Consider the following 18,299-nt stretch of genomic DNA (forward strand, 5'->3'; position numbering starts at 1 on the left):
TTTCTTTTTTGTTAGTGTACCTAATTGTAATGAAAATCAATCCAGTTCCATTCCAGGTTTTCTTAAATATGTGATATCTGCCTGTCATTTTCCCAGATCTCCAGTATCACACACTTAGAGCACTTAAATGTATTTCCTTTGAATGTTAGAGATTATTCCATCACTGTATTTATAATTAGTCATTTAAATGTAGCATATTTCAATAATCATAGAATCAGAGAATGGTTTGGGTTGCAAGAGACCTTAAAGCTCATCCATTTCCAACTCCCTGCCTGTCCAGCACTTTGACAGCCCAACAAAAAAGTGCCACGTCAGCAGATAAGAGGTAAGATTATGGGTCTTCATAGAATCACAGAATTATCAAGGTTGGAAAAGATCTCCAGTATCATCAAGCCTGATCTATTACTGAACACCACCATGCCCACTAAACACAGCACTAAGTCCACACCTACTGATTTTTTGAACACTTTCGGGGATGATGAGTCCACTTCTGTCCTGGGTTGCCTGTTCTGATGCTTAACCACTATTTTGGTGCAGAAATTTTTCCTGATATCCAACCTTACCCTCCTTTGGTGCAACTTGAGGCCATTTCCCCTTTGACTTGCTTTTTGCCACCTGGTAAAGTTGCTTTGTACTCAGTGGTTCATCTTCCTTTGTGCATCCTGCATTTCCTGTATGCCTTTTTACGAAAACAAGGCATTACAGAATGCAGGAACAATGATAAAAGTGTTGATTGTAACTATTTTGACCTGAAATATCCCAAGTAAAAAGCATGTCCAACATCTCCAGTGCCAAGAACAGATTATAAGGGTGGCAATTGGCAATCCTTGTTTTTGTTGTGGGCTGCAGTGGAGATGGGGATGTGTGGAAGTACTCTAAGAGGTTTTACCATCTGTTTGCAGAAGGGAAGAGGGGAAAATGAAAAGGAATGAAAGACAGAATTTCAGCACAGCTCACCAAGAGCCCAACAGCTCTTATTTCTCTTGGCAGGAGGTGCTGGTTGGGAATGTTTCCGAAATGCATTCACCACAGAGGGTGCTGAGCATCCTTTGACAGCACAAAATCCTATACAGAAAATGAATAAATCTGCTCTGAGGAATGTATGGGAAAGTAGGGGTGAGGTGGATCTCAGAAAAATCCATATACTGGAGATGAAAAAAAAAAATCTTAAAAAAAAAATAAAAAGCTCAAAATCAATAGGCCTGACTCCTACATTAATGAAAACTGAAAGGCATGGAGGAGCACCAGAGTACTGACTGATGACTGCTGAGAAAATGTTTCTTTCGGGGTGAATTCAGAGGCTGATAAACTGTTGACTTCTAGTGGCTTTATTCACTAAAACAAGAAAAATCAGTGTAAATTATCTTCACTTGTTCATGAGAAAAAGCCTTGAGTATTCAATTTTTAATTATTTTCTGAAAAATTAGGAATGGTATGTAGATAACAAGGGCTAGGAACATAGCATTTCTGAAAAAAATAAAGAAATCTCACACCTGGTGTGAATTTTTACCTCCTATCACAGTGTTATCTCTTGCCTTGTTTGCATATAGCAAAGTCATGTTAGTGTCAACAAAACGTCTCCTTTTCCACTTGTGTTTAGGCATGTTTCCCATTTGGAAATTTCTCTTTGTCGAATTAGAGTTGTCAGCAAAGAAGTTGGCGTGCTAAATGCACAGCAATTTGTACAACCTGCCTCAGGTTTAAAGTAAACACTCTTCATCAATCATATTTTAGGGCAGAACAGTGTGCTAGTTTTGGAGAGGTCCAGGTTCAGTAGACCTCTGCAGATATCCTTAGACAAATTGATATACGACCCATTGTCACTGTTGTTAACAGAGTTATGTGTTAATAAATTCTTTGAGATCTAGATAAGGGCAGTGTTTTATTGAAACTGGATATTATTGACACTGTTTTGCCACAGTCTACATCACACATATTTTTCAACACACATTTTTCAATACTAAGCAATAATGGATTCAGATGTATTTAGGTATTTATTGTGATTGTACTGGAGTTAAATATAAAACCAGTATTAGATGCAAAGGTCATACGATCTCCTTTTGTTTCTGTCCAATTAAAAGAGTTTGAAGTGAATACTGGTGTGTCTGTTATTCCTCAAATGTATTCCAGTCCCCAAACTTTGCCTTAGCAATGAAAATACTGTTATTAATTTGAAAATATCTGCTTTGCTTTTCTTACACCAGGACTCAAGTCTTCTCTTTGCCATGTCTGTTCATGCCCTGTACTTTTATGGTGGGGTATTTTTTCATTCCTGAAGTCACCAAAAAACGATTAAAAACACACACTGCATCAGAGCATTATGTCTCCCTGCATGGGACTCCTTAGACACCACATCTCTCATTTTACCTGCCATCTGCTCCTTTGAATTCTCCTCTTGACACAATATGCAATTTACAGTTGAAGTTTCCCATGATGAATGTTGTGTTGCATGGAAATCACCTTGGTTAAGCAGAATGCAGGCCCTCAGTCATGCTGAACAGAGTACTACAGACTTGGATTTAGGGGAAAAAAAAGAAATTAATTCCTTTGTAGGGCCTGTGAATGAAGTGAGTAATTTGCACTGAGAACTGTATGTCCTTGATTCTATGCAGTTTTATTTATTATGCTGTATTTTCTATGAAACAGTGACTATTAAGTGCTTTTCATTTTGTCTGGTTGCAATCTAAAGGCTTTTCATATCATGACTCAATGATCTTAGAGGTCTTTCCCAGTCTTAAGGATTCTGTGATAAAGTTGTGGCCTTCTAGTTGGTTTATATAGCTTCATTCTCCAGAAAGGACGGCAGAACTATCTTTACAACTGGCAAAATCCCTGAAATCACTGAAAGTTGCAGGATACATATTTATCCTGAAATCTTAGTATTTGAAATCCACTGGGTTTTCCTGTGTGTTTATTGAACTTCTCAGTTATGTATTCCCAAGAGGCAAGGTGGGCAGTCTAGGTGCAATTCATTGGCAGCAGGACAGATGGTTGAAGTCATTCTGGGGTGAAATAAGAACAGATAGTGTCACAGAAAGTTCAGGCATTAAAGCTGGCATCTGATGTTAAGGGCTGCAGGTTTATTTAACTGCAATTTTCTGATTCACTTTGAGCATTTTTTTATTGTCTTTTAACTTATACTGTTGGATGTTGGATATTGGAGGATCAAGTGGTGCGGTAGTAAGCACTTGGGTACAGATCAAGTCTTCAGTGAGAGAGCTAATCCAGAGTCTAACACCAGTCAATAACCAGACTCAAACACTCTGTGAGCATCTGAGTGGGGATTTTATGGTATTTTTTTTCCCAAGTGGGAGAATATCCATAAAATAAAAAAAAATATTATCATCATTATTACTTTGCAGTGTGGTATATGATGTTACTTTAAAATTCTCCATTCATATAAGAATAGCTAGTAAAATTTTCCCTAAAACACACAAAATCAATAAAGAGAGGAAAAGCTTCAGGCAACTGACTGAAATGTGAAAATATAAAATTGCTTGACTTGAAAGGTAAAGCTTTCTATGTATAACTAAGGGTATATCTCAGGTAGGTTTTCACATCCGTAAGTGTAACAGACACTAGCAGGTACCTACTTCCATAAGTATATTTTACTACCTTTTTTAGCATTTAATTTTAAGACCATGCATTTGATTGATGGAGAATGTTCTTCGGCATTTAAAGAAACAAAAATTACTGTACACTGATTTATAGTCTTATTCATTCAGCTGTCTGAGTACACTCATTTTGGGGTGTAGAAGTTCTAGGACACTTTCTCATTACACTCTCCTCTCTTTTGTGACATTCACATCTTCTCACACACAGCATATGTGTGTGAGTCTGTGTAAAACTGTGTGATATTTCAAGTCATGGCAGACTACTCCTGGCTTCAGAATTACAACTTTTAGTAGTATCATGTCTTTGGCAGCACATGAATCCTTGGCAAGAACTGCAACTGACTAAGAACTCAGGAATTGCTTTTAAGCTAAATATTTTTTTACACTCTTTTCCTTATGAAGGCCATCCTGCCAAATAGTAGGCTCAGGGGGCCACTCCACTGACTGCCTTGTTCTACAGGGGTGTAAACATGAACGCACTTACAAAAAAAAATCATTATCTAATCTTGTTTTCTGCAAAATGCAGACTTTCACCTAAATAAACCTTTTATTTCATGTTTAAACATGTCCTCATTCAGCACAGGGCCTCAATGCTTAGAAAAAAAACGAAGACTAATGAGAATGAATTAGACTCCCGTGTTGGCTTTTCTAACACTGTCATTTTAAGATATTAGTATTCTAGATTTTAATAATACCTGAAGTTTTGCTCAGATACCAACTTCTTATTAAAAATTTTATTTTTTGAAATAAAACAATGAAGAAAGAGTAAGTTTTTCATAGGCTTTGAGTTGATGTAAACCCATGAAGAGTGATACAATTCCTCTACTAAGCTCCACAGGCCTAATTAGAATTTCTTAATTAATATACGTGTTTTCCATAGAACATCTGTCACCCAGGCAGAGTTTTATCAGTTCATAGTGAGTTATCTGTCACATGCATTAGAGCAGTTCCTGGTGTGTTCTTCTCGCTTTGTTTTTATTTGTTTGGTTTTGTTGTTTTGTCATTTAGGTTTTGTCTAAGTTTAACAAAATTACAACTTTGAAATTAAGAGGCTTCAAGTGAAAGTGTGGAAAAGGAAGAGAACAGCTCCTTATTAACAAACTCAAATAAACAACAAATGGTGCAACCAAAACTTTCAAAAGAAACAAAACAAAGTCCTAATTGCCCAGAGAGGAAAGAAGCCCACAGCAAACCTGGGAGCTGAGGGTAAATTGTCCTCGGCAGCTCAATAGGTGCTCGCAGCCATGTGAGCAACCAGCATGGAAAGGGTTCTTCTTCCCACAGGTGCAGTTTCACTTCAGGCGCTGATAATGCAGCCCCAGGGGAAGGTTACCTTGCTCTGAGATGCGTCTTCAGGTCTCTCTCTCAGTCGATCTCCACGGGGTATCCAGCAGGGAAAAGGAAAAAAAAAAACAAACTTCCCCCCAGGGAAAAAAAAGGAGGCGGCCCCTCTCCTAACTCTCCCCATCCTGGAAGAAACAGACTGAGGGGAGAGGGAGCAACACCAGGAAAAAATTCCAGCATCTATTGTCAAACCTATGACAGGTTTTTGGTTTTGGTTTGGTTTGGGATGGGTTAGGTTTTTTTGGTCTATTTTTTTGGGACTTTTGTGTGTATTTTTTGTTTCATTTTATTTTGTTTCTCAAGCATAATTGCAAACACAACCTGGCCAGCTGAAGACAACCCTGTTCCAAGGCCCTCTGAATGCTGTAGCTTGTCAAATGGGGAGCAAGTGACAAGACAGTCTTGTTAAACACATATTTTCAATGAAACATCTGTAGCAGTAAAATCACACCTTTAATGACTGATGTTGAATCCTTATAGGAAGTCAATCAAGTCAGTCTTTCTGGCATTGCAGGACCCCTGAGATTCTGAGATTTGATGATGAGCAACATATAATTCATTTTCGATGTCACATTCTGAAAAATGTTACTTGTTCTTGGATCTTGCTGTTCATTTGGGTAATATTATAGAGCTCTTGCATAGACTTCCCCATAGAGATAGTACCATATATCTAAGTTTATTCTTTTATATAGGAGACTTACATTTTATTTGAATGCTAAAGGCAAACATATTTCACATTAATATAAAATTAACGTAAACTTCAATATAATACAAAACTAATGTAATATGTCATAAGATATAACATAGTACAGGAGGATGTTATTAGTGCTTCAAATTTCTTTTTTTTTTTTCCCAGGCCCATCAAGGCTTCTACCACAGTAAGAGAAATAATCAGGAATCTGGCATAGATATTCAGATACTACTCAAGCATTGCTTTCCTGTATTATCTCTCTTAAGCTAATGTTGGGTGATACGTGTCCTGGTATAGGCTTTGCAAACTTGCCCATGTCTTCATGGCTTTTTTCCTCTCACTAATGTCATGCAGTATTATTCACCTCCAAGGAAAAAAAGATCAGCTTTTCCCAAGTGAAAATCAGATTTTCCCTAAGAAGATAAAATCTAATGTTTCTGCTGCCATATGTCTTATTATATTTTGTCAATGATGCATTAAAAGGGGAAGAAATATGCTGTCAAAAATGCATTGAAGCTTCAGAGAAGTTTACATTTTAAGGTCACGCAGTGCTGTTATGAGACTTGATGATGCCTGTGACTGTTTGGGGCACTTTTTTATTAAATAAGTGGCTACTCTGTGTGAATCTCACCTCTCTGAGGTCAAGAGGAAAACACCAGGCTGATGGGGATCCACCACCCACCACAGTGAATCACTAGCCTGTGCCATCCCACTTGCTCAAGGCAGTTCCAGCTTACTCCCTCTCCACTCCTCTGGAACAAGTAAAAAGTAAAATACAAATAATTACTACGGAGATGAATAGCTTTTAAAAGTAACTTAATGCTTTAAATCACTGCTGATGGAAAAAAAAAGGTAATGTTGTGTAGGAAATTTTTGGTGTGGTAGTTTAATATATTTCCTTAACGAATGGAAAACAAAGTGCTGACATTGCATTTGAACTGGTATGGTATAACAAAAGCGGTGTATTCTCTGAGCATTCAATAGCTTTCTGAAGGCTGTTTTTTTAAACACAGTTTCTAAAGCTATGGGAGGTGAAAATATCCTGTCACATAAAGCAAGAGATTAAGTTAATTTGATTTTTTATAAAAGTTTGTATGAAGTATGAACAAGTTCATAACTGCGTTTTCATATCTGATTTTGATATCCATATTTAATTTCTGTCTGGAGTTAAGAAATACGATATTGACAAGAGAACTAGGGCTTTTGCAAAAGCAGTTCTCAGCAGCTCAGACAAGAAAAGAACATAACCTATTCCTGAAAGACCTCAAACCAACAATCAAATAGCCAATATTAATTAAATAAAAAGAAAAGTGACATTATTTGCTTAGCTGTCTTAGCATCTGAGCAATTTATTCAGCTGAGATTGAACTATACTGTTTTATTTAGATGTGTACCTAATCACAGAGTGGTCCCTCTGAAACAACCATCACAGTAGTAACAGAATTCAGCTTTGAATTGCTAATGCTGGTTTTCATCCCGAAAATTAAGTCTAAGAATATTATTCAAATAGTGGTCTGAAGAAAATGGTTCCTGGAATGAATATTCTTTGTATAATTAGGCAGTTTTGTTTAACCAGTTTTAATACACAGTCTCTAGTAGTTTGAATTATTTGCTGTTCAAGCAGCAGTAGAGCTTGCAGCTAATACAGATTTGGAGCATTTGTAAAATTTAATTATGGAACTTCCAACTTTCATGTTCTGTTCTGTTCTGTTTGTGTAGTCCTCCCTTCTAGTGGCACCTTGACAAATTACAACCTACTTTATTTACTTAGTTTGTAGTTTGTTTATTTGTGGGTGAACGCCAGGATTACAAAACCTGAAAAGAGCGACTTTAGGGTCCATCACAGTGGCAGCTCCCTGGGACCGAGCAAAGCAGAAAAACAACCACTACTTGTGTTTTATTGTATGGTCTTTCCCTGAGTTATGTATTTCCCTGTTCCGCGTGGCCCCCTCCCCCACTTGGAACCATATTGTCTCCTCTCCCCAAATACAGCCCTGCCTCTGCTCAAACAGGATTGGCCGTCTCCCCAATCCTGAGCTTATTATGGGACCTCGGTCCTTCCTGTTTCCCCTATTGCTTAGTGGAGCCCTCAAGTCACTCCCTTTCCCCCGGACTGTGGCCCAATCACATTCCTCCTTCTAGCCCTCCCCCCAAGACGATATAAACTGTGGGACTTCCGAATAAAGGACTTTTTGCCCTGGAACCCAGAGAAGGAACTTGGTCACTCTTTCCTCCTGCCAAGAGGAACAGCGTGGCCAAGATTAATCTGAAGAACCACGGGCAGGGAGTTGGCTGCAATCGAATTCTGTTATTTATTTACTTCAGATTCTGTTGTTCTGAGATTCAAATATTCAGGTGTGGAGGTTTTTTGTTTGTTTGTTCTGTGTCTGTGTAATCGGTTGTCATGTTGTTGAATTAAAGATTATCTGATTGGTTTTATTTAAAAACAGTAGGACAGTATTTTTCCTTCTTTCTTGAATTGTCTTGAAACTCTACTACCACAAACAGATTTTACTTAAATTCAGCAGTTACACAGTAAAAAAAAACTTGCTGAAAGCTTAATGCGATCTTTACATACACTGCATAACGGATTAATCTAGTTTCCGAATACACATTCAAACATTAAATAAGGAGTTACAAAAGCGAAGACTTAGCTAAGCGTCCTGTTTAAGGCATTTTAGATTATGTACTTCATAATGCTGTGTTGTTGTGTACCCTTCTTCATGGTTTATCTGAACACCAAGCTTTAGAAATAAAAATCACCTATTTGTCTCAGCTAGAGACAAGATGCTTGGCTGGTGCTTTAGACAGTAATTCATGATTTTGTCTTGATTAGACTTGACAGTCCACAAAAGGACACCATACTACTCTGCATTAGGAATAACTGATGTGTTCAGTGTTAGTCACCTCATACAGTTGCATATATAGAATATTGTACTGAATTAACCAAGATTTATTGCTGGCCTCAAACACAGTTGACAAATTCTCACTAAAAAGAGGGAAGGTCTTCCTGATCCTGTCCTGGTTCCTCTCTGCAAAATAGATGGGGGTGACAGTGAAGGAAAATAAATGAGTTTACCAAGCATTGTGCTGGTCTTTGAGAAAATGTTTGAAATCTTTATCCATGCCAAGTGCAAGCTTGAGGGCTGTCAGGATGGGTCAGTGTTTGTCATGGCTGTGGGAGTATGGTTTGAACTGATTCTGCAAGAAATCAAGGAGAAGGAGCTTCCATTGCCACTGGTACAAGGTGTTTGTTAAAAGAGAAGAAAAAATAAAAGTATGGATGCATGTGTTTAATATCTCAGCCTCTATATCTTATCTATGGAGAGTTGTCTCACCTCCAGGTTCTCTCACAGTATCCAAGTGAGAAACACTTGAACGTGGCTTTTGTTGTCACAGAGAAATTTGCAAGACTGTGAAAAGAATGTTTTTGTGATGCATGTGTACACAAAACATCCTGACTACAGGAAGGAAAAGAACTCAGTCACTGACCTACTTTTAAAATGCAGTTTTACTGTGAACGTGCTTGTTCCCTTCTTTTGAATGTGCTGGTTATAGATAGTTATCTATCCATAAGAGGGAAAGGTGAAGATATGGATTTTTATCACTTTCCCCAGACAGCTAGAATGGAGAGTCCAGTGGGTAACTGTGTCCCTGACACACACACACCCACCTCAAAACTGCCGCTTTTGCTCCCTAACTACTCAATTTCAGAATCAGTAATTCATTGCTGTCACCACCCCATCGTGGTTGCCAAGGACCTGAAGGGAACAGAAGGGGTGTGGAATGGAGAGAATAAATTTTTTTATAATACCTACTTATATTAAAAAATGTAAATAATATAACAATTAAAACTATAGGATTTCTTCATTTGTATTTCTCTCTCTCTCTCTTTTCTTCCTGTCTCTTCCCTTCCCCTTCCTTGTCCCTGCCACCCTTTCCATCCCTGATGCCTTTCTGCACAGCCTCAATTGAAGAGGAACCAACCTCATCAGGTATGAATAATTTATATTACATCTGGCTCACAGTAAACATTTCTTGAGAAGCACCTTGTAAACCATTTTGAACAGGTTTACTTCATTTATAACACGCTTAATAGACATATCAGATTTGGGTTCTTTCTTTTTCTGTCTGGTCCCACTTCCTTTTGTCTTTTTTCCCCTCAATTTGAGAAGAGCAGGAGATATTCTCCTCCAGTAACCATTAAAAATCTTTTCAACTTCCTTCCTTTTTGTCTCTTCTTTGGTTAAGATGGCATATTCGCTGGGCTTCAGAGAGCAAAACAGGTCAAAGGCAATCAGGAATTAAAAAAAAAAAAACCAAGCAGGTTTTTTGTTTTGTTTTGCTTGTGGGTTTTTCTTGTTTGATTGGTTGGTGGGTTGGGGTTTTTTTGTTTGGCATTTTTTGTTTTATTTTCTAGCGTTAGTTTTTCACCTGTCTGTATCCTGGGGAAACTCAACCATCTGCATGACCCCTCAAAACTGACATCCTTAAAAGATAATAGGGAAAAAAACAGTGAGGGAGGAGAAGGACAGCAGATGCAGGAGCATCCTGCTCAAAGAAAACATTCTCCAAATGATGGCTTGGGTATCTGCTCAGAGAACTTTTATTTCCATTGACAAGTTGCCAAGGAGTGGGAATGGTTACCATCAAAGCCATAAAAATTAGTTTAGGAGCTCCTCAAGACTCACAAACATGTAGTGTTTATTCTAGAGTGAAGATTTACTATTTCTAATTAATTGGCAATCCATTAGCTGGGGAGTATTTAAAGGAAAAAAGAAGACAATGCACCAAACAAGAATGCCACTGAGCAGCTTAACGTTTTTGAAACGGCATTGAGTTGTACAAACTCGGTGAGTTAAAACATCAAATAAATGGGGAATCACTTTACAGTGGCTTGTTAAAAGAAGGAAAGGCCCCCAGAGGGCCAAAAGAGAAAAAGTAAGACAAGTGAATGAGGAGACGAAGATGGCAAGGAAGGACTGAACATTGTTTACATGCTAAGCTACAATGGGGGAGCAATATAAATAATTAGGGTAGAGCAGAGAATAATAAAGGACAGAGAGTAAAGCGAAGAGTAGAATATGAGAGAGGGAGAATAGTGAAGATTAGCACTGAATACAGAAAGAAGCAAAAGAGAGCTTTTAACACAAGTGTAGCAGAGGAATGAGCAGGAACCATGATTGAGATGAGAAAAAAAACGCTGTGAAACAGGGAAAGGGAGAATTTGGGGAAGAACTGAGGAGCACTAACACAACCCCATGGACCACACATTATAATTTCTGAGCATCAACTTTCAACTGTACATTTCTTGAGAGATCTGTCAGTCTTGAAATTTCTATGGAAAATATCTGAGTAGAAACCTATTGCAGCCGTTCAATAGAAGTGCCGGTCAAAAAAGGAGATGTTTTTACACAGGAAAGAGCAAAAAAACCCAGCCTTTTTTCCTTTATGGAGGTGATTTAAATGCACATACTTCTTAGAGTTGCTATGGTTGTGTGTTGTAAAGCCATCATTTCAGTTGTGATCAGTGGATCATCTCACGAAGGCATGGCCTCAGTCTCTGCATTTTGAACATCAGTGATGTTTTTCTGAAAGCCCATAACTGTGGGCTGACCAAGCTAACCAGACAGATCAGCTGAAAATGGGTAAATGGAGGGAAGTGGAATTCTTAAGACAGCCACTTGGATTCCACTACAGATATCATCTATTCTAGGAGATAAATCTATGAATAAAGTACAACCTAATATTAATTTCTGTCTTAAAATTTTAGAAACAGTACTAGCTCTTCAGATGCTTAATAATTTATAGTTTCTATTGATTTTGCTATTAGATGTTGCTGAGTTGAAAGTAACAGGTCAGTGCATTCTTACAGGATTGTTTTAACACAACTTCTCAATTTGTATTGACATTTACAAAACTGTGTGTTCTGCTTAAAGCACATTCCTCTTCCTCAGAGTAGAAAGGCAGCCATGCAGTCTGGAATTTGTAGGTATGCTGAAAAATAAATAAAAACTGCATCCAAAGCCTCATGCACTTACCTAGAGACTTCCACAGTAATTTCAGGGGGATGTACCTGGTACAGGCCGTTCTATCAAATACTAGATTTTGCTTTTTTCCAAAAGAAATTTTAAAAAAAGAGCAGAAAGTTTCCTCCAGTTTCTGAAATGTATCTGAGTATTATTCATACACATATTTTTCCAAACAATGCCTTTACTTATGACAGAACATGAGATGGGACAAATTGCAGCTAATAGCTTTATGAAGACTATGAATATTATTTCTGCATCTTATGAATATTATAAACTTTTAATTGACCTGTCATCAGGATCAAAACTAGAATTACTTTTCCTGTTTGATCAGAGGGGTAGAACAATGTTATTTTCCATACTCTGCTCTTTTGGATGGTGTCCAGCTGCTCTGACAACATCATCCAGGAGGAATCTTGTCGAAGTGAAGTTACTAAAATTTTACTCTGTGTTGCAGGCACTAGATTGAAGTTTACTATTGAAGGTTACTATTGAAGGTCACTAATCCTGTAATATTAAATGCCCTGTGTTTCTCTCTTTATAGAAATGATATTTCACAGGATATTTCCATCAGAATGCTTCAGTCTAATTAACTGTAATTATAACCCATCAAATGTGTTTCATCCAAGATGCTTTTTAACAAAAGATAAACAGAGGAGCTTTTCAGATGATCCTCACAGTTTCAACAAGGTTTTCCTTAGTATTTCTTCTGCATAAGCATTGGTCTAGACATCTTTTTCCATTGCAGTCTTTTACAGTGTGAGTTTAATATTGTTTTCAATTAATTTAGTTGTTGTAGAGGTTAAGGATTCAATATATAACAGAAACTTCTTTTTTGAAGACATTACTTAAAAATAATCCCTACAAAGACCTTGTGGCACAGTATGTAGGTGTATGTATGTGTATGGACAGCTGCATTGAATATCTCCAACCAGTTTATTTTTTCCCTTTAAAAATAATATGACTCTTCTACAATTCCCTGTGATATTTAATCTGTTCCCTTTTTATTTAGAATTTCAACTTTTATATAAAAGTTACTATAGCATGTCTTTCCTGAATAAGGAAATAACAAGGGATAATAGACAATCCCTTTTGAAACCCAACAAAAGCTGAAAATGCCTTGAGACTTCAACTGGAAAAATCTCTAGAATGAAGTCTAATTCAGAAAAGAAAATTAAAGGAATTTCAGAAAGGAATTAGAATGGAAAAGCACAGTACCAGAAGTTTCAGGATAAAAGTTGTACCAGACATAACACTTGAGAGTTATCAAAGTTGTGAAAAATAGATGTCTAAAAATTTTAAGTGCCCACTCTCCTTACTCTAGGAGCATGATATTAACCAATATCTGAAATCAAAATTACTTAAAAGTTATGTGTTTTGTTTGTTTCTGTTAGGAAAAACTCTGGGTTTCTTTATTGTTTTGCTTTTCCCCTGGATTTCTTGTCTTTAAGAAACCTTTTAAAGAAGGGCACCACAGTGTATTGTCTTAGTGTTTCTCTTGGAACCTACTTGCAGAATAAAAAAACCTATGGTTTGGAGAAAGAAAAATACATTGAAAAAGATGAAAAATTAAAAGTAGTTATAAATTACTTTGGTCAATAGGTACTTCAAAGCTGACTTACTGAACAGAGGCTTTGATTCTTATGAATTATTCTTATGAGGGTATTTCTCATAAAATTATTGGTTCCTCAGAAATAACTTTCTTCCTGGGACATGGTGAGTTTAAAAAAAACCAAACAAACCAACAAGCAAAAACAAATAAAAAATTGAATTTATATTATAAAAATGTTATAAAATAGCCACAGTTTTGGCAAAAAAAGTGCTTTTTCTTTTTCTAAATATGCTTCTATTTAAAAATTCACTGGATTATCATTTTAAAAGACTGGACATAATATTATTAAAATCCTGGGGTTTACCTTGTACCGGTTTAATTTCACTTTGATATTCATAATATCAAATTTTTATGGGTTTGTTTTTCCATAACTATTTGTGATGGAAGTTAGAATGGTTCTACTTATCACCATTCTAGATAACTTTATATTGGACAGTTTAAAATAATTTTATATTAGATAGTTTGGAAAATGAGTAGATTTTAATGGGATATTGGGAAGAAATTCTTGGCTGTGAGGGTGGTGAGACCCTGGCACAGGTTGCCCAGAGAAGCTGTGGCTGCCCCATCCCTGGAAGTGTTCAAGGTCAGGTTGGACAGGGCTTGGAGCAACTTGGGTTAGTGGAAGGTGTCCCTGCCCATGGCACAGGGTGAGACTGGATGATCTAGGACCTTCTAGGATTCTATGATTCAAATATTCAATAGGTCTTTTTTTGAACAGATTAATATTGTAGCCAATTTTTCATTGTCTTTCCTTCCTCCATGTCAGAAAATGTTTTTACCGTTTGTTGCTGCACTGCTCACCAAAAGGCAGATGAGATCCATTTGGTTAAAGTTCTGGACATGAGTCAGTGATTCTCAGAGTCACATTATGACTTCAAACGAAAACATTTGAGATCTTACTGACATTGATGTTTACACAGGAATTATCCATATATCCTTGTATAATAACTATACCATATGTATTCTCCACAAATACTCAACTGATTGTGAGTTTGAAACTAGATTTCTTCCTGAAAATAATGTCATTTATAATGGCCTTTATTGACTGTAAAAAAAATTGAAATTAGAACTTCTTTAATGATTACTGTGATGGTTTTTGGAGCCAGGTGATCTTGAAGGTCCCTTCCAAACCAAACCATTCTGTGGTTATCAGAAAAGAAAAACAACAAACCAGATTTTGTTTATAAGTCATTGAAATGAAAATTAAAAAGAAAAAACCCACACATGAGATACTTAATCTGCTTTCTGTGTCACCTACAAAATGTCAAGGATGCATCCTGTTCAGTCTCAAGGACTTCAGTTTTCTGCCCACTGTAGAAGCATTGTGGTTTTGTGGCAGCTGTCTCTTGGGTCACAGTGATTTTGCTGTGGTGTGCAAAGCTATTTCTATTTAACACATTTCAAAGAGGAAAATCACCCTTCAGAATTATTCCAAGGGAAAGGATCTGCCATTCTCCCAGGGTTTGTAGCAGGGACTTGCTCTCCTGCTGAACTTGGTTTACATATTTGTAGCAATTCAAATTCCTTTTCTTCTTCTTCTTCTTGAAGTGCATATTCTGATTTTTTTTTTCAGTGCCTGAATCTAACTTGTTAATTACTTTTCCATCTATTTCAAGCAAAATATAGACTAAATCAGAAAATTATATAAAGGTCATATTAAACCCTATTTTGATGAAAATGAGGCATATGCAGTAAATATATTCTGGATGCCAGGTGGTACTGAGGGCCATTAGAGTAGCATGTTGCATTTAAAAGCAAGAAATCTTGCTTAGGTCAGAAATGGAAATTAATTAGTATTTTCAGCATATCCCTTAGTGAATGTCTGTCCATAGATCATAAAAACAACAGTTTGGCTAAATGGCTCTACTTCTTTTCAAGATTGACAAAAAGGGAGCTAGGAGGTTAAGGTTAGCCTGCAGTGCTGGCAGATGTCTGAGGAACTCATACATGTGGTTTTTTCCATAATCTGCATAGTTTTTGAGAGTTATATTTTTGGTAGGTATAAAATATTCATCCTAGCGTACAAATACAAGTGGAAGATCATACAGTATCCCTCAAGATAGAAACTGCTTTATGTCGTTGAATTTTTCTTTGGATTTCTTTTCACTTTCTCACCTGAATTTTGAGACACATGTTTTCTAAGATGAAGTTTTTCATACCAGGCATCTGCCTCAGACTGAACTTAGCTCAGATCAAGGCTCGGCTGGATGGTGGTCTAAGCACCCTGGTCTAGTGGAAGGTGTCCCTGCCACGGCAGGGAGGTGGAACTGGATGAGCTTTAAAATCCCTTTCAGCCCAAACCATCCTGTGGTTCTATGATTCTCTTAAACCATCTGTACATAATATTTATTGATACCAGATCTATATGACAGGTTAGCTTTACTTAGGTGCTTTTCCATCTGGAAGCAGTGTTCTCCAAGCAGAGGCTTTGCAGGTGCCTGGACCTTGTTAGGACTGATAAAAAGAGGTGAAATAGCAGTTTGAGAGACATGATTAAAGAAATCAGAGATTAATATTTGATATTTATTGCTTCATCCTCTGAAGATGGAGAAGGAATAGGCAAGATGAACAAACTACTGTTCCTGTTGCTGTAGGGATCTCAGTGTACTCTGCTGCTCCTTGAGTTGTCTGTGCTTCTAAGAAGAGTACAGGAGAATTATGACAAAAAAGCACCTCTTTTTTTTGGAGCACAATTTTTTGGAGTTGTTCAAGAAATGACTGGATATGGCACTCAGTGCTTTGGGTTGGGTGACAAGGTGGAGATCAGTCACAGGTTGGATTTGATGGTCTGGGAAGACTTTTCCAACCTAAATCATTCTGTAATTCCGTGAAAAGGCTAAGCATGGCAGAGAACAGATAACAAGTTACAAGTTACAGGACAGATTTTCCTCTGAGAAGTGTTGCAAACTGAGACAAGAAGTTCCTGGGAAAGGAAGTTAACAGGCAAAAAAATGGGATCAGTGAGCTGAGTATGAGCACAGAGGGAGTGAGTCTGAAGATGTGCAAACAGAGAGAGAGGCAGCAGTGGATTGATCTGCTTGGATCTGGCTACCATTACGAGTGTTGTTTCCTTCACATCATCCATTAATTTTTTATCCCTTCTTCCAGCACATCGATGCTTTCTTCCTCTCTCCTCTGTGCCTGTGTTAGCACCTGTGTTGAGCTACATCAGGTTTCTGTTCCAGTTGGAAGTACCGCATCCATAATGCAATTTCTCTGATAGAGCCAGTGTTCATTTGGTTTAGCATCTTGATCTATCTTGCTGTGAAGTCAAGTGTGTGCACTCAGTGGAAAAGGGGGTTTAGTGGAAATGTGTGGTGAAAGTTAGAGTGAAGAAAAAAAAACTCAACAACCATCTTCGGTGAGACGCTGTAATTAAATTGGATTGAAGCACTCAAAGATTCCCATCCAGGCATTAGATGTGTGGGAAGTGAAATAAAAAAAGGCAAATACTAATGAAAGCAAACCAAAGAAGAGTGGTGGTTGGTTGGGGATTTAGAAGCAGGTTAACAAGCTTGATGAAAAGGACTCTAGTCAAGAAATAGCATCACAAAGAGCCTTATTTTGTGCTTGCGTTAAAGTCTTATGACCATCTTAAAAGCTTTAGATTGAATGTGAAAGCAAAGAGTACTGAGGAAGAAATTTTATTCCTTTACAATACAGATTTAAGTGGTTTTTAGTTACTAAGGCTTTGTGTTGCACATCAATTCAGTAGGCTATGGATGTATTTAATAATGACCCTTTTGTGGAATGACTGGTTCTGCACCAAGATAGCACCATGATAGCAAAGTTAAAAGCTGTAAATTAAGTGTACTCTTAAAGATGCTAAGTATGTTTTTTATATGTTTGTCATATTTTTGGACAACGAACCGAACCCTTCCATGACAGATGTTTTAATCCAAATAATAATATTAATTACTGTAAGGTTTTAGTGGTGGAATATATGTTTATGAGTGTTAGTTTTGGTATACATACAGATTTGAAATCCTCACTATTGGCAGTTGCGCATTTGGCACTAAATTGTGACAGAAATGTTTGGGCAGTAGTCTTATTTTTGGAAGGCTGAACAGCAACAGCATGCATAGATGTCATCTCATTCTGATTTCCTCTTCAAGAGTGAAGAGTCCAATTTATGTCAGTCTTTGCAGCCAAAGAAAAGAAACACAAACTTGTAGAGAATGAGTCATCCCAGTAAGTTAGATATTTAAAACAAAAAGAGCAATTATTCCCTACATGTAGTTATTTCTCTACATGTAGATGTAGTGTATGGCTATAGGAGTGTGTTTGGTTAATGTCAGCTAGGAAGAAATTCAGAATTTAAGTGAATCCCCTTTTCTGGTTTCTCTGGGAAGGACTACAAGTGAATCTTGAATTTGTGTGGCCCAGTATTGTGGTGTCTGTGCACATATGAGTATGCACATATTTATGATTTGTATCCTGAGGTTTCTGGATCTCACTTTTTGTATAGCTGCTGCTTTCTTATATTTACAATCTGGTTTTCCTCACATTAGTTTGTGTTATCTCCTTTCATTATATATATTTAGCATGTTGATTGTTCTGTACTTCAAAGTTTTTGAGCCTACAGAAATCTGGATCCATGTAGAGTTGTACTGTTGGTTGCTAAAGATCAGGGTGCTAATAATTCTGGTTATATTAAATAAACAAGAGTGGCTGTGATAAGGTTTCCTGAAATTTAATGGTTTTGAGATGGGAGTTGTATACTCTTGGCGCTGACTACTTCAACATAAGATTTGTAGATTCTGAGCAAAGTGAACCAGTATGAATCTTGCAAAAACCCTTGGTATGGCTGCTGTGCTCCAGTGTCATGTTTGAAGAAGGGCACCAGAAAAGCCTTAAATTGAGAATATGATAAAATCAATTAAAAAAATTAGGAAATTAATCAGGTTAGAGATGAATGTAAAGATTTACGTATTGCAAGCTCATGTTTTGTGCTGTCCAGTGCAATAAGCAAGAGAAGAAAAGAAACAAAGCCCAGTATTTTAAACCAA

General features: G+C 37.1%; 1 protein-coding gene across 3 annotated transcripts in view; it reads left to right on the top strand.

The window, feature by feature from the left end:
* EDIL3 (EGF like repeats and discoidin domains 3) overlaps positions 1-18,299 on the top strand; it is a 235,942-nt gene that overhangs the window by 90,912 nt on the left and 126,731 nt on the right. For 2 of the 3 annotated variants that reach the window (XM_051806767.1, XM_051806768.1), the window contains exon 3: positions 9,615-9,644. The exons of the other annotated variant lie outside the window; for it this stretch is intronic. In XM_051806767.1, coding sequence (XP_051662727.1) covers positions 9,615-9,644 — 30 coding nt within the window. The remainder of the gene's footprint in view (positions 1-9,614; positions 9,645-18,299) is intronic. 3 annotated transcript variants of the gene reach the window in all.

Source organism: Manacus candei, unplaced genomic scaffold (genome assembly GCF_025592945.1).
Source record: "Manacus candei isolate 608988 ecotype Guabito, Panama unplaced genomic scaffold, ASM2559294v1 h1tg000068l, whole genome shotgun sequence".
Taxonomy (NCBI): Eukaryota; Metazoa; Chordata; class Aves; order Passeriformes; family Pipridae; genus Manacus; species Manacus candei.